General features: G+C 40.1%; 1 protein-coding gene across 1 annotated transcript in view; it reads right to left on the minus strand.

Moving 5' to 3' along the window:
- ECM1 (extracellular matrix protein 1) overlaps window positions 1-14,660 on the minus strand; it is a 17,325-nt gene extending 2,665 nt beyond the window's left edge. The window contains exons 1-6 of the mRNA XM_072427684.1: window positions 14,504-14,660; window positions 6,461-6,541; window positions 3,102-3,391; window positions 2,193-2,657; window positions 1,392-1,612; window positions 281-368 (exon numbers count right to left, since the gene is read on the minus strand). Coding sequence (XP_072283785.1) covers window positions 281-368; window positions 1,392-1,612; window positions 2,193-2,657; window positions 3,102-3,391; window positions 6,461-6,541; window positions 14,504-14,558 — 1,200 coding nt within the window. The 5' untranslated portion in view covers window positions 14,559-14,660. The remainder of the gene's footprint in view (window positions 1-280; window positions 369-1,391; window positions 1,613-2,192; window positions 2,658-3,101; window positions 3,392-6,460; window positions 6,542-14,503) is intronic.
- Between the last annotated feature and the right edge of the window lie 972 nt (window positions 14,661-15,632).

The raw sequence follows: 15,632 nt of genomic DNA on the forward strand, positions 1-15,632 counted from the left end.
TATTTTGTATTAGTTCTATTAGATCTACACATTGCTATAAATCATATTTTTATGCAGTGAATAAAACAGTGAAACCAGATCCATTGAAAGAAGGTTCAGCCAACAGTATGATTCACTGTCACATAAATGTAAATGAGATATGGAACAAATTTGTTCAGTCTTAGATTTCACTGAAGACCTTGTAGCTTTAGATATAGGCTTGTGTGTGATTAGACCTGAATATTCACAATTTAAACCCTGACCAGACATCGGCGATCCATTTCTGCTGCTGTATTCTTACCTGCTCCTGTGCACATGGCAATCTCTTGTCCTGGGGAACGCTGCAGCAGGAATCTTTAAGGCCAGATATCAGAAGGGGCAACTGCTTCCTGGAATAAAAGAAAAAGAAATGTAACATTTACCTGGGTTTCTATATCAGGGTAATTAAAGGAGAAAAAAGAAGCAATAAATTTACAGTATCATGCAGAAGCAAATCAGATTCCTGCAACAGTGAGTTCATTTTTCCTAAGTTTATTTTATAGCTGGTCTACTGCTTAGATTTTACATATATATGTATGGGAATTAAGGGTGCAAAATTCCCTCAGGTACACACTAAGGGATTCTCTGGTGGTCATCGGATCCCTAAATAGAAAAGCATTGTGTAGATATGTTTTAGTTATAGAAGGAGGTGAGCAAGGCACAATGCAAAGACTTCCAAGCAACTCGCTGTTCAGGGAAGGGGTTACCAGATGACCTGTCCAACCTCTTCTAGTCCTAAGGAACCTCTACCAATGGTGCATGTACATGTTATCTGCCAGCTAATGTGATAGAGCAGTTTTCTATGTTTTACCTATATATTAAAAATTAATACACACTGTACATTGTATTATAAATTTCATTTCCCATTTTCATAGTTGGGTTACATTCAGTTCTGAACGGATATTGAATATTGACTATGGACTTTGTAAAGAGCTGCGTAGTATGTCAACGTCTTATAAATAGAAGTTGATAATAATTAGTATTCCAGTAGCCAATGTTCCTGAGAAGTTTCTGTAGTATTCTTTTATTCCACAAGGTGGCAGCATAATCCATTATTTACTGGAGGCTATTGCCAATATACAAACTGCCAGGTGGGTAACTCTCTGGGGTCTACTAAATACTAATCAGTATCAGTTTTGGATGAACTGACCCTTATAAAATTGTAAAAACAACAAAATCGGAAAATTCAAAAATAAATGTGACATTTTAAAACAAAAAAGGTCTACTGCATGGTTGTTCATTGTTCATCATTGTGAGCATTTCCATGGTAGACAGTTTCCAATGCCAAGTTTTCAGATCTAGGACTGTACCTAGAAGTCAGGGTAGCTGGAATTATGAGTAGTTTATTGATATATGTACAGAACTCTACATACTGTTTAGTGATGAGCTTGGACTCTGTGCAGACTTTCTCCAAGATGCTCTCTGTTATATTGCTGAAGTTCAGGGTCTCCACTTCTTTGTCATATTCAGGGAATGGGGCCTCGCTGGCAAAACAGCGGAACATACTGGCTTGGTCCTTCTTCTTACAACATTCGTAATGCTTGGTCTTCACTTCCTGCTCTTTATCACAAAACTTGGACAGAGCCTTCTGCCACTATAGGACACAAAAGAGAGAAGTAAAGGTTAAACAAAACACTAAGTGCACCATAATAATGGGACAGGTGTATGTTCCTGACTGGTTTGTGAAGGTGGTGATTGGAGATTGGATTACAGCTGCACCTATCAATGTCTCCAGATAGATATTTGCTTCTCAAGCTGTCCAGGGCTCCTACAAGATAGTGTTGAGTAGCATTGTACTTTGTTTATCTGCTTAAAGTTCCAAAATTCAAGGCTTACTTGGAAAATGCATTCACTTTTTACATTAGGTGCCGAGTAAATTATTAGGTAAAGCTCCAAAGGCCTGTAAAGGTTTTATTGGTACCTTCTAACACACTTTTAGCTAATATTGCATTTATCATAACTACAACATGCCTGAGTGCCTCCTCGGGGGCGGGTTTTCAGCTTCTGCTGACTATACAGCTGCACAGGTCCCTCTGGGGTGGGTACATTTATATACTTGATGTTGGTCAAATGGCTACTGGGACCCTTTCTACTATCACAGCTTACTTTGACCTGTCAATGTATACACAGTGAATAAGTGTTTTAGAAAAGCACTTTGTGATTGTATTACTGACCCCTCTATGTGCACAGGTTACATCTTCAGTCTTGCAGCACTTCTTGAATTCACTCTCGGCGCGGTAGATGGCTTTAGCTCGTCGTACATAGTGCCCAAACCCGCTTTTGGGTAGGACATTGTCCGTGTAAAGAGGGCGGAATTTCCTCAGCTTGCAAATGTTTTGGATGTTGCTGGATTTGGGTTCTCCAGGTGGGAAGGCCAGGTCCGACAGTCTATATTTCTCTTCTGGGTTGTCTGAACACTTTGAGTGAAGAGAACAAAGCTTCATGCTCCTTGGGCCAGGCACGGATGGAATGTCTGCACTGCCAGCCTCCAGCAGGGGAGCAGAGCTTATATAGTTGGGGTTTGGGGCATCATTGGTGAAGCAGCTCTCTCTCTCCACATCACTCTTCTTGCAGCAATGGTAATGGCGGGTCTTTACTGAAAACTCATTTGTGCAGAATTTGTCCATGCCATTCTTCCACTAGAATAGATCACATGTGTACATTACTGTGGGTTCATATTTTTAGACAGAAATCTAATTTTGTTTTTCTACATCATATCATATGGCCAAAGGATTTGTGGACACCTAACTATTACACCTACCAATATATGGTCAAAGGTATGTGAACCTCCCTGGGGTCACCATCAAGGAGGAACAAGGAGTACTTGATCCTGATCAAAAGAGCTTGACTTTTGCAATGCTGGAACTTTTAAACATGGGTCAGAGTGCCCAAGAAGTTTACCTAGTACATACCCCAAAAATTTCTGATGGCAGTCCTGGATCTTCCTTCCAAAAGATTGGAAGAAATCCTCATTGCATTTCATTTGCACATGCCAATTATAGCTTCTTGGTTTGGTACAGATAGAACCTGATCATTCCTTCGTGTGTACTAAATATAGGAAGATAAACATAATGGAAACTTACAACATCCAGTGCACAGCGCAGTTTCTCCGATTGAGCGCAGCACCTGGCATAGCCCTCCTCCACACTGTTAATGGCATCCCCTTGTCTGCTGAGGTGGGAAAACCCCGTCTGGGGAAGGTGCTCAGCACCGTATGTTACCACAGTCCTGGTTTTCCTGCAGATATTGCCGATGTTGGCCCTGGTTGGTTTCCCTGGAGGAAAGTCGTTAAGGTTGTTGTTCACGACTGAAGAAGGCCTTCTGCCACGTGGAGAAAATATTGGTTCACCATGGATCAAGAGGGGAGGGTTAACTACAAGAGGACAAAAGGGAAATATTCAATAATATTAGGACGGCCTATGACTGCTTGTCAGCTGGCTGTCAGCACCCCACACCCCAGACTAATTTTTTACCGTATGAAGATATCTCTGTGTATTCTGCCAGCTGATTACCAGTTCTTATACTGAAGTCAATGATTATCCTGATCACCTTGTCAGAAAATTATTCGGGACAAAAACCTATTCCAAGTTTACTAGAAATGACTTTTCACATACTGCCAATAACCTTCTAACTGCTATGTGACAAGTTAATCTTGAACCTTGAATCATTTAAAATCATCATTTGCATCCTAAACTTGAACTCTTATGAGACCTTCATAATTAGACATCTGACTAAACTGAATTGGACATCCCTTTCAACATCCAACTAACTGCAGTATCAACCCCCTTCATTTTTCCCACTCAATAACCACACATTACCAATATAAGATCTCTGAGTCCCCTGAAGAAGGCAGAAAGGGCGAAACGTGTCGGTGAAGAGAAATAAATCCTATACACTTTCATTGATGATTTACCTCTATCTTATGCCTCACAACATAGTTGAGCTCTGTAGATTGAAATCTTATGTTGTTGTAATCAATTGAGTTGAACTCTGTTTAGTGTTGCACTAATTTTCTTTTTGCTTAAATATATTCTTTGAAGAAACTTTTTGTTGTCCTAAAGAGCCATTCTTTCCTTTACCTTATCTCTACATTTATGTGACGCTTGGCAACTTAGATATCATTCGATCTAATCCACACGTACCCTGGTTTGTGGGGCTCTTTTACACCCCTTCCATTTTTCGACTATATCCGGTTTATAGCCATGTTTTTCTTGATCCATGGGTCATATCTGATGGTGATCATTTCACATCTGCCACTTAATGCCCTACAGGTAGGCTCCAAAGCCAATATGCCTCTGTTATATATCCCATAATGCTAACTATATACTATTCAATGCAATTGCCCGTACTTCCTACAGAAGTTGCTAGGGATTCCTCGAACTGTGACCGATTGACCTCTCATTTGACGATACCTGCAAACTTCTAGGGCCAAGGCCACTTGGTAGAGCCAGCTGCATGACTCTAATGATGTTTTTAGGTTTTGGGAATGCTAGCCACCACTCTACGGGAACATTCTTTCCACTGGCCACCAATGTAGGAGGCTTTTTCCCCCCAAAGACCCTCAATAAATTTAATAAATTTGAGTTCTTCAAGACTTGAAAATTATTTTACGGGTTCCTCAGGAGTAAAAAGTTTGTGAAAGGCTGTTGTAACATGTCTCCAATGTCTATGTGACATAAGAATGTTGGGAATGTGTCCAGCAAAACCAGAAAAAAAAAGTAGGGGATGGAGGATAATTGCAATGTGCGCAATACTGACAGAAACCAGACTTCACCTTTCATCGGCAATATGAAGTATGAAAAGTAATTGCTGATTTGCTGCTGTGGGTTATTGTGTATTCACATATCATCAATGTTGGCCATGCCAGATAAACATATGTGTGTGTTCTCATAAACAGCCCTGTATGTGACTTGTATTTGTGTTGGATACCTGGATGTGACCTCACCTGGATGGTAAACAGGAACGCCTCATGCATGTGTGTTTGGGTATTATAATAATAGCAGCTGGCATCATGGAATATGTGACTATAATCTTTCCTAATGAGCAGAAAAAGACTTAAACACACATCTCCATTCTACCCACAAACCAGAGATGTTGGAGGGAAACAAGGCAGCTGTTATTGCTGGATTATGTATGATGGTCCAGGGTTGATATCAATATCCCACATCCATTTCATGGTGACTCAAAAGTGTATATCCCATGTGCTGACACATTGCCGGCTGCATGCTAGTTCTTGGCTACTAACTGAACAGGTGAAGTAAGGATAACAGAATGTTTATGATGAAAACTTAGTCCATAATGGCATCTTTGATTGCAATATGAACATATTTAAAGCTGACCTCCATCCTTCCTGTCAGTCTTGCAAAGTTGTACAGGCTCCTCTCCTGGACTGAAATTGCTTATTTTGATTTCACTTGAACTTCCCACAATGCTGTAGAACAGGGGTGTCAAACTCTGGCCCGGGGGCCAAATCTGGCCCCCAACGTCCTTTTTTTTTTTTACCCCCAAAGGAATTCTAAATATGAACTGCAGCGGGCCCGCTGGTGCATTGAGTAAGCGCTGCTACTACAATTCCCGGCATTACTCGCGTCTATAGACCAGCGTGCTTTTTGCCCATGCGTGGCCCCGCATTGGACTGTTTTAAAGACGCAAATACTGCTGGGAATTTTAGTAGCGGTGCTTTTTCAATGAGGAGGGAGTTTCAGCAGCCAAGATTTACCTCCGCATTGGCCGCATCTGGCATTTCCAGCACTCCCCCTCAGCTGTACTTGCTATTCCCAAGGCATGGACTTGAATGGTTTGATTTTCATAGAAGAAATCTGTTATTATTATTGTTAGCCTGTGCAAAAAGGTTACCATTGAAATTTAACTCAGATACAAATAGAGAAAGAGGCATTACATGTTTTCTTAAATAAATTAATAAACAATTTTTATGCCTCTTTCTTTAATATAAGCTTGTTCCAGATTGAATGTGAAGCAAAACGTCTTTGTTTCCATATGAAAAGGGTTTAAATCTAATGAGTAGGAAAAACCTGCTCAATTTTTTTAATAAATTTCAAGGTTGGGCCGTGACTTTGTCTAAGTTTTTAATTTTGTCCGTCTGTGTATTTGCGTTTGACACCCCTGCTGTAGAAGCTTCAGTGAGTCAGATAGAACCCAACTCATGTACTAGCTGAAGGACGACTAACATCATCTAGCTCTTTCCGATTGTCCCCAATGGGCCCTTTTCATTCTCTGGATTTCATGTCTGTCAATTCTGGAGACTCGGCATCCCATGTGGTAATATTACAGATTCAGGTTATGTGTACCCCCCCCCCCATTCCCTCTAACTAACTGCTTTACTCAGAGAAGAACAAAGCCCCAGACATGATAAAATGAGGTCTACAATAAGGTATTTGTAATACGGACTGAGCTACTGTAATTTAAATATGTAGGAAATTACCTTCTCTTTGTTCAAACGGAATGGAAAGGTCGATCTCTCTTTGGTACATATTATAGTCGTCTGCCATAGGAACATCTTGTTCTGTAAAAGAAATGAAAACGTCTTCCATGTTATCAGGCAATTCACTGATACAAAGCCAAATCTAACCGTTTTATAAGTAAAATAGGCAAATTGAGGGGGACAAAGGGGAAAAAGAGAGGCTTTTGAGGCACTTTGATAATCCTAATTAAAATTCCTTAATTACAATCACTTATATTGTTAGGCAAATACAATGATCACTATGATTCATAATTTGAGTCATAATAGTCAAGTCATACAGAATGAAGTTTCGTTCCAAAAGCGTTTCACCTGTTTTTGGCTTCCTCGGGAAATGGAGACTTGAGCAAAGATAATAATGAAATTTGGATTTGCAGTGATCCAGAAGTGATCAGAACTGGTTAATGTTATTGCCAATGGTGGCTGTGTTAACAAAGTGATATTTGGAATGATAAGAAGAGAATTATAACCTTTTACTTCTCCAAGGGACTAGATGATCTGTTTGTAGCCAGGCTGGTACTAATACCTGTGTTTAATAGTTCCGTCCAGGTATTGGTTTGTTAGGTAATAAAAAATTAGAGACTTGTCATCAGTAATGTGAAGAGGGAACAGAACGTCTACAGACAGTCAGTGGATAAGTTTTGATCACTTCTGGATCATTACAAATCCAAATTTAATTATTCTCTTTGCTCAAGTCTCCATTTCCCCTGAGGAAGCCAAAAACAGGTGAAACGCATCTGGAATGAGACTTCATTCTGTATGACTTGACTTATGAGCATACTCAAAATATGAATCATAGTGATCATTGTATTTGCCTAACGATATGTGATTGTTGATGTTAGACTATATTCATGGTTCTTTTATACCTACCCACCTCTATATTTTATCTTTGATTAATACAAATAAAGAATGGATTTTAATTAGGATTATCAAAGTGCCTCAAAAACCTCTCTTTCCCCTCACCCTTTTGTCATTGTTAATATTAGAACCCCCTTCTTGGTACCTTTTTCTTTTTTCCTTCCTGTTTAAAATAAGCAAATCCATAGCTCAGCATCCCAAAGCAAACAATCAAGTATGGTTTACTAACAATGTGATTGGCTACTGCACCACTGACTTTTTCCTAATAATGCAGCGTTGTGGGTAAATGTCATGCTGATTTTATGTAAAGCTGGTAGAACACATTATAATCTAGATATGCAATAACTGTTCAATCTCAGTAGATCTTCCAACAAGCATGTAATGTGAGGTCTGCCTAAGCAATTTATTAAGATAGGCCAATGTACCACATTGTTGTTGGTAGATGAAAATGAGATTTTGCATATGATTTTATTATATGTGACCAGATTTAGATTAACAGAATTTGGTAAAATGACCACTACAATCTGAAATCTCTCCAAAGTCATGATTTGCTATTTTGACATAGGTCCCCATTTGTCCAATGTGTGGTGCTGCTTCCCATCACAAGAATGCAGGGTCAGTAATTAGTAAGGAACGCCTTTGATGTTTGCACCATATAAATAACAACTAGAAAGGAATCTAATGAGCATCAGATGGGGAAAAATGACAGTGGAAAGTGAAAATGACAGGGTTCCTCTTATAGAAAGTGTGGTGGGTTATTTACTGCCAATGCGACATATCTCCTTGATGGAGACTTCCAAAACTCTTTTCCTTAATTAAGATCACATGGAACTTTTAAATGAATTTTACAAGTCATCTGGTCATTTTGAATGCAAACATTATTAAAGTGGAAGTAAAGTTCCTCTTTTAAGTTTCCATGATCAGGTAGGTCATTACTGGAGAAGGGAACAGGCGATGTCCCTTCTGCAATATAGTGTCTGCCTGATCACTTTGAGTTTCTGGCATCAAAGCTGAGCGGTGCTTTGTAACATCATCCCCCGGTCAGGCCAACCAAGATGGCCAAAGTTCTGTAGGAAAAAAGAAGAAGAAAGAAAGAAGAAAGCCCTGCGATAAAACACAGATAGCCAAGTCACGCAGGTTTAGTTCTGCAGTAAAGATTGCACTGGCTAATCAACTACTTGAGTGATATCAAAGAAGAACAAAGCTGTTCACATGGGGTAGCAGTCTCATCTACTTCAGATATACAAATGTGATGTTTTGAGGAAGCTTTGTATGGTTTTGGTTCTTTTACTAGAGGGGGAAACGGCATCGGCACAGCAGAAGACACATCATCTCCAGGAATCGTGTCACAATGCAAAGACAACTGCATGCAGATGTTTGCACAAAGTGGTTCGTAAGCCCTTCCATACAGTGGTATAGGAGGGGTCGAGGATACAGTTGAGCATGCCGTACACAATGTGGTTTACCGCAAGTCTAAGTGCAAGGTTCACTTCTTGGGTGCATCGAACATTTACTGGGGCCTAAACTAAGTACACTCATTGACAGATTCCATGTTCCTCAGCCCAGCGAACCGGTCTGTGCTTGTTAAATCTTGAATTATTCTGTTATGTCAGAATAAATTCTTTATGGTGAGGATTAGCAGGATCACTGACCAGGATCCTGGCAACCCATATTGTGTTCATGACACCAGGATGAAATTTGCATGGCGTGGATAAACTGTTTGGAGGGCGTTGAACATACAGAAGCTTTCAGGAGATTCTTTCATGCAAAAGAGGCCGCTGGACAATTCCCTGCATGCCTCTGTGCCCTTCAATACACCGTTTACTTTACATACTCAGTCTTTTTATGGAAAATAGAAGAAAAGTCAGCTGGTGGGGACCTCAGATTAGGCCAGTCTCTGAGCATGTTCATTTCTGGTAGAAAAGTCTCAGCCTCAGCACTTTTATGTAAAATCTAAGACTGGATGCCATAAATTGGAGCAGACAGAGGGTGTGGTGCAATGCCAATTATAGAAAGCTTTGCAGAAACACGCACAGTCCTGTGAAATATCCAGGATATCAGAGTTAAACCAGGGAGAACTACATATCCAAAAATGACAACACCAGCTTGGAAGTTAGGGACCATCACATGATTTAAACTACATTGTGTGATCTGAACCCCAAGATCAAAAGAAAATTCAAAACCCTAAAATCTTTCTTGACCCACAGAAATAATTAAATGCTACCCAGATCAACACTTAGTATTATTGCCTAGCAAATGCTTTGCAAACACATCCTTACCTGATAAAATAAGAGGAACTATACCCCCTTTTCATTAGCTTTTGCCTTGAAATGCTACCTCTTGGATGTTTCCTGGATTTTGTGTGCATTCAGATGGTCCAATGGTTCCCCATAGCAACTTGTATGTCTTATAGGGACATATAGGCTGGTGGGAGGAAGCACTGGGTACAGCTAGGAAGCAGGCATTCAATTCCCCCAAAAGTGTTACTTACAGCAGCTAGAAGAGGAGCAACAGTGCTTCAAGACAACTATTGTAAATAGTTACAAATGATTGAGTAAATCTGATCAAGAGCTCCTATCTTTTCTTCCTGATCCCCCCCATGATCAGAAGGCCAGAATACTATACCCCTGTATAACCTGTTTTTGGACTACCAAGTGATTACTATAACAGGACAGCATGGAATTGGCAGTGAACCAGCTCATATGTACCAGGCCTAACAAAAGCATTTGGTCTTTCTAGACACGATGACAGCTGGAGATCCGGAGGGGTCTCCTGATGTCTTTGCAGGCTTCCTACATCTAAAACAACAATGGTGTGCATGGCTAATCTATCCATCACAGAATCATGCAGGTGGGGTGGATGGGTTGCAGTTGACAGTTCTTTGGAACGGGAGGTCCAGAGTCCTCACAGACACAACATTCCAGAGAAGACCTCTGCTGTTTCCTGACCATTGTAAAGCAGCATGTGGTGTTGTTTATTCTCTGCACATGGAACTGTCTAGTGTCTCTGTTCAGCAGTTCTGTTCATACAGCTGGTGGTGTGACCTGTACAGGCAGCCAGAAAGCATGTTTATGACCGAAACATCAAAGTTTCTAGTGTTTGTGACATATTCTGGATTTTGCTAATGATGTTTTCCAACAAATAATTCAACATAATGTTGTGTTAGCAACTGGTAATAGCAAACACATTTCCACTGCCTGAACTGGTGACATGATTGAAGGCAAAGGAAATGGTGGCAGATCGCTCCAAAAGAGGGAGTAACACAAAAACACACAAATTTAGAAGAGCGGAGAAGATTTTAAAGAAGAGTCCATCAAACACACATAGCTCTAACCTTGTGGTTGGTTCAGGGGTGCATAGACAGCTATGCTTCATGTAAAGTTTGGGATCTTTTACTTCTATAGTTGGTTTATTGGCTTTCACAGTCTGGCTTTGGTGCAAAACACTGCAGAATTTCCCTCACACCAGCGAAGCGCTACCGGTGCCAGGACAGACATGGGTGACATGAACCTCAGTTCTTGTGTTTTATAGGTTTGGAACTCAACAGGGACCATGTTTGGAGTTTGTCTGTCTGTTCATCTTGGGTGCTTTTATTTCCTACTATTGTTAACGTGTGGTGTACTGTGGTGGTTGGTTGATTACTTTTCTTACCAATCTAGTTTTGGTGTTAAAACACGACAGAATTTCTCTTGCTTCATTAAGGAGGTGCTACCAGTGCCAGAATTGACATGGGTGACATGGACCTCAGTTGTTAGCTCTGGGTTTAAGTCTCACTGGGGACACACTGCTTGGAGTTTGTATCTCCTGCCTGTGTGTTCACCTTGGGTGCTCTATTTTCCTACAACTATTCAAAATCACAGTGGTTGGATAACTGGCTTCCTTGCAAACTGGCTCTGGTGACCATGACTATGGTAGGGTCATTAGATCAGAAGGTCCATCAGGGTACTTTGAAAAGTCCCAAGTGACAGAGCCAGCGGTACATCACTCATAGAATCTGTAACAATAATTATAAACGTCGGCTCAGTTTTCATTTAATAATGGTTTTAATATTACGTTCTGTACTGGGTGTGTGATAATAATGGGGACAAAGCATTTATGAATTTTCAAGCAACAATACAAGACAGGAATCACCAAAAATAACTAACACAGATACAAGTTTAATTGGCGTTTAGCTTATATAACCAAAACTTGTCCTGATGTCTAAATTAGGTTTCTGTCTACTATAGTATAAATTAGGTTAGCTAGAACGGAGATGCACACACACAATTTAAAAGAAGAACACATAAAATTCCAGATCTGACTGAAGATCTGTGGGCTAATTAATTTCCATGCAATGGAGGAGAAGCTCATATTAATGTGGAAGTTTTCTGTTATATAACACCCTCTATGGAGCAGATGGAAGACCTTGCCAACCAGCGAGAAGTATGGATGCCAGTTGCCCAATGCGTCATTGAAGGATGATAATTCTTAACTTTAACCCAATACATCATTGTAATAAAAAAGGGAGTGGGGCTCTGTAGTGCCGCAACATCCGCACATCTGTGAATCATTGCTAGGTGTCACAAAGATGTCATAGAGGGTAGCATTGTTATGACTGCTTTTGGTTGCCATGTTGTAACTGAAACATATAGATGGCCAGGTTAAATATCAAACTTGCCAATCAAGGTGAACTCCACAGCTAAATATGTGACTGAGATATAAAATTTCAACCGCGTAGGAATTTGTAATTCTGATTGACTGCTTTTGTGACTTATATACCTCTATTGGGCAGAACAGCCAGGAGGGTGAGGCCACGTTCTCTGCTGGTGGTTTTTGACAATGGTACCACAGCAGTTCAGCTCTCTCTTCAACCGCCCCAAAGCTCTAATTATCTTTGGAATACATTGGAGTGGTTGAAATCCCTATTTGTATAAGTAATTGTGGTGTCTTTTTTGAGGCCAAAGGGCAAGTTGAAAATGGGTGCCTGGGAGTGAATACCCCAGTGAATGACAATTACCCATCCTAGTCTAAGGGTACAGGAATAACTGTAGATGCTCATTGATTTCAATGCTCACAACCAGACAAAGCAATGTTGGTAAACTCCTCCCAATCCGATCTGGTCCATAGATTCTTAGTTTTGGATTGACCATCGAAGGGTTTAATCCCCCGTTGGTTAGTTTTGTTGTTTGTATATATTAGAGAAATGTCACTTCTGGTCCCAAAGATGCCATGGGAAGTTAGAGTAAATCTCCCTAAATGCAACACATTCCCGTCTTAGTTGTGTGCAGAACCAGTATCACCAATGAAAAGATTTTCCTTTACCTATTGTTCTGGGGAGTAGCAATGGGCACCAGTACAATTAGAAGGGTATGTCTCCCTAATTGGGGTACAGACAGACATGTACACCTCCATAGAAAGAACATATTAAAAAACCTTATTTTGCTTTAATATTTCATCCTGTCTCTAAATAATCCAATTTGTGACAGCAATATGAAATCAACAAAAGGTTGAACCTTTTCCACTCTATCCAAAATGTTAAAAGGTTGTCATTAGATAAACTTTAGGTTGCATGCTACAAAAAAAGTATCTGTTTTCTAAATGATTTAATATATCATTAGCTAGGATAGTTGGGAGTTCCCTGGTTATCATCACTTGTGCTACGTTTAGTAGGTACTAACCACTACATGCCAGAAACACCTCACACAATGACCCCATCTAAACATTGTTAGATTGTTTAGATCATTCCATTTGCTAATTTTTCCTCCTTCCAACACATCACCGTCATCCCCAAATATTTCTCACCATTGTCAGCTGTATTTGTAATGAGATACTCAGTGGTATTTACTCCACGTGTCAGGGGTTGTAGGTTTGGCTGATTGGTATTGTATAGATATATGGATAGACTGATACACTGGGCATGATTAATTAAAGCTCACTAAGGCTGGGGAGGATACACCTTCATAAGTGAAGCTGGGTGATCCAGCAAATGTGGAATGGATTTCTTTAAAGTAATTTGCTAGCAAATGTTTTGAATCCTGGACCAGATCCATTCCAGGTTGGCTGGATCACCCAGCTTCAGAGATGAAAGTGTATCTTCGCCAGCATTGTAGAGCTTTAATAAATCAGGCTCAAAGAGAGATAGATAGGAGGATGTGCAGACAAATGGATAGACAGACATAGAATGATAGGATGGATAGGTGTAGATCGATAGATGTATAGAATGATGGATGGGTGTATAGCTAGGTGAATAAATAGACATATAGATGGGTGGCTAGACAGATGGATAAATGAATAGATACACAGACAGACGTATAGGTCATAGATAAAAGTATATATGAATGGATAGGTGTATGTATAGATAGATGGATGGATAAATAGGTGAATGTATTGACGGATACATAGAGAGACAGACAGATAGAAGTACAGAATGATATGATGGATGTAGTGTAGATTGATAGACAGATTTTTAGAATAATAGACGGATGTATAGATAGGTGAATAAATAGACATATAGATGGATTATTATTATTATTATTAAACAGGATTTATATAGCGCCAACATATTACGCAGCGCTGTACATTAAATAGGGATTGCAAATGACAGACTAATACAGACAGTGATACAGATGGATAGATACACAGACAGACGTATAGGTCATTAGATAAATGTATTGATCGAAGGATAGGTGTAAGTATAGATATATAGATGGATAATTAGGTGAATGTATAGACGGATACATAGAGAGGCAGACAGACAGAAGTATAGAATGATATGATGGATGGGTGTAGATCGATTGACGGACATATAGAATAATAGACGGATGTATAGATAGGTGAATTAATGGACCTATAAATGGATGGCTAGACAGATGGATAAATGAATGGATACACAGACAGACGTATAGGTCATTAGATGAATGAATACAAGGATGGATAGGTGTACACATAGATATATAGATGAATGAATACATTGATAGGTGTATGTATAGACGGATAAATATAGACAGATAGGAGGAAAGATAAAGCACATGGAAGACAATACAAATAGTACCAAGAGCGCAAAACTTTCGGCTGCCACTCTTCCCACTTTAGTAACTAAGATAAGCTTACTAGGGGTTATTGCTCCTTCCGTTCCTGGCTTGTCACACAATAATAATAAATGAGACTTACCTGCACAGGCCAGGCACAGGAGGCCTGATAGAATCCATAGCACACAGGGGATCATGGTGGCAGATGCTGCACTTTAGCTGCTCCTGGAGCACAATGAGCTCTCCCCAGACTCTCCCAGCATATAAGTAGAGCAATCCTCCTACGCAGCCCTGACTCATAGGCTCAGGTCACTCCCTCTCTGCTGTGGTCTTGTGATCACTTGCAGAATGCTCTCAGCATGTTTACTTTGGATGGCTACCTGGGATGTTATTAAACAAAAAAAAAAAAACACAGAGGTGAATCCCTTGTGGTGTAGAAATAGTTTGGGCATGCCCTTTTTTCTGAAGAGAAGGAAATTCACAGATGGGAAATATTACCCAACAAACCAACGTCAAAATTCTGCAACACGAACCCAAACTTACCGGCACGACACGATACCTCCCTATTTCCGAATGTTAAACTGAGAGCAAGAAGGGTTTTTATTGTTGAAGAGACAATTTGGGATTGATAGAGGAAAATTGGCTGTTCACATAGCAAATTGAATTATGACAAGGGATGTTTCACTTAGCTTAGTAAGTAAATTGATGTTCAGCTGACATTAACCACCCAATCAAGTGCGAGGAAAATCCTGTTTCTTTTTTAGATTGGGTGTCCCTTGCGATTTCATCTATCACTACCTTCACTAAGGTACACACATGCAATAATTGTTGTTGGAAAGGATCTTTCACAGTCCTCTCCAATGACTAAGGACATGTACATACAGCACCATTCTGCTCTATGGAGAGGGGAGGGGGGATAATGACAGAGTGGCACCCTGCTGCTATCTCCCCTTCACTTTCATTATGATCGTTCGTCGTCTATTAATTTTGGATCTTCCAGGACGGTTGTTCAGATGATGGACGATGAGCACTGTGCACATGCAAGATTTTCGTCTGATATCAGCCCTGAGACGATAATCGGATGAGAACCACGAGTGTGTACCTAGCCTAAGCCAAGTGATTTGTCCCTTGCAAGGTGATATTTTGGTAAATCAGCCCCATAGTGTAACAGCATCAGGTCCATGCTGCAGATGATTGTATAAGACACCCTACATAGCAAAACAGAGATTCGGTCTTATTGTTTATTGTGATAACTACATATTTGTGACATG

Source organism: Pyxicephalus adspersus, chromosome 12, assembly GCF_032062135.1.
Source record: "Pyxicephalus adspersus chromosome 12, UCB_Pads_2.0, whole genome shotgun sequence".
Classification (NCBI taxonomy): Eukaryota; Metazoa; Chordata; class Amphibia; order Anura; family Pyxicephalidae; genus Pyxicephalus; species Pyxicephalus adspersus.